Below are 1,728 nucleotides of genomic sequence, written 5' to 3' on the forward strand. Positions count from 1 at the left end.
ATGGCTTTCACATTCTATTATCCAGTAGAATCTGCTTTCGATAGAAGAAATGCCTACTATCAATCACCGTGGTGGTAAGTTGATAGAATGCTAATAAGACCTTTGATGGATGCTTCTGCTATAGAAATAGGCATCAGTCTAGTTGTTGCACTTATTCTCAATAAGTATCGATATGATTCATCGATAAAGAATCTGTAGTTGTAGATATGTGGCTAGAAAATATTGTGGTGTTATTATGAGCTATCTTCTCGTTTACAATCGGATGACGTAATTAAGAAGCATAAATGGATTTATGCTTATTTCTATCATTTTATAGGGGTTCAGTAAGCCACAATTCTCCTCTTGCACTCGCTTCCGATCTATGGTCGAGTCCTTATGATGATTTCTTCGATAGCGTTCATCGCCCTTATCAATACAGGATTGTTAGGCGCAAGTTAACTCCCGTCAAGCGACAACAATCCGATCCTGAACAATATGCTGAAGATGCGGAAGAATCCGCTGCTGATGATGAGAAATCGGGTCATAAAGAAGGGTCTAGCCCTTCGAAGGAAACATCAAACAAAGGGGAAAAAAACGCAAAAAAATCGCAACCAGCTACAAGTCAAGATGACCAACAAACCAAAAAGGCACGCTTCGAGGAAAGATTGCCATCGTCTAAGAAGAATGCTGGTAAAAAAAGTAGAAATAAAAAATCGACAATCGCTAGTAACTATCGTGGGTTGGGACCTTGGTTACCAACGCTTGTGAGTAGACCATGGCACAACATTGCTGATGTACTTGAAGATATGACCCCAGACAATATCTTTGGTTGGCATCATCAAAACGGTGAAAGCGATAACGAAAGTTCGTCATCGGATAGCAATGCACAAGATGTTGTAACATCTAGATCCCATATAGAAAGTAGAACTCAAAAGAATGGTCAAGATAATTACACCTATTATAAATCCTCTTTTAAGAAACAAAATGGTGAGAGTAAAACAGTGATTACCCAAAGTATCGGCGATCAGAAACATACTCTCGCAACAATCGTTGATGCTGAAGGTAACGAACGTCGAAGTGAAGACTATGTCAACGTTGAAGAAGATAAAATTGAAGAATTTAAAGAAAGTTTGAAAAGATTACAGAGTGGTGGATTGAGCGACGCTGCACCTAAAAAGCTTTGCAATGAACCCGCCAACAGCGATGAGGCAGAAAGTAGAAACGAATCTGTTCAACAGTAATTAACAGTGACCTTGTTTTAAACGTAATGTGTCGCGTAGTAAAATTCTATATTCCTTATTTTTTGTACTTGGCAATGACCAAGTGATTGTCAGTAACATTTTATTAGCATATTATGTTATTTATACGGCAGCAGCATACTTACTATATGCTCTTAGTGATAGTAAGTTAGATAGCTTCGTTTATCCTTCTATCATAATGAGGACATTTGTGCTTTGTGCTATGTATTCGTGAATGGGTTCGTCCTGATAGTTTAGTAATATCCCGAATAATAACACCAAATGCACTAACGATATCCAATCATGTAGAACAAGTTGCCATATGATGTCAATGCGACCTCTATATTAGTATTTGCTGTTCATTTATTATTTGTTTACGTATTCTTGTGTGGATATAAAAAAAATAAAGAAATCTTTTATTTGAGCTACAATTGCAAAGCGCAATGATTGCTTCAGTAAGTTTAGACTCTTGTTTTGCTAGCTGATGGGGATTTAAGCGGGTAAATTACTA

General features: G+C 37.3%; 1 protein-coding gene across 1 annotated transcript; it reads left to right on the plus strand.

Moving 5' to 3' along the window:
• On the plus strand, positions 1-1,220 carry TRIADDRAFT_52760 (uncharacterized protein; the record flags this gene model as incomplete). Its single annotated transcript, XM_002108326.1, has 2 exons — positions 1-74; positions 317-1,220. 2 exons carry the CDS (start codon positions 1-3, stop codon positions 1,218-1,220), a joined length of 978 nt encoding a protein of 325 aa, XP_002108362.1.
• Positions 1,221-1,728: the final 508 nt, after the last annotated feature.

Source organism: Trichoplax adhaerens, genomic scaffold (assembly GCF_000150275.1).
Source record: "Trichoplax adhaerens TRIADscaffold_1 genomic scaffold, whole genome shotgun sequence".
NCBI lineage: Eukaryota > Metazoa > Placozoa > Uniplacotomia > Trichoplacea > Trichoplacidae > Trichoplax > Trichoplax adhaerens.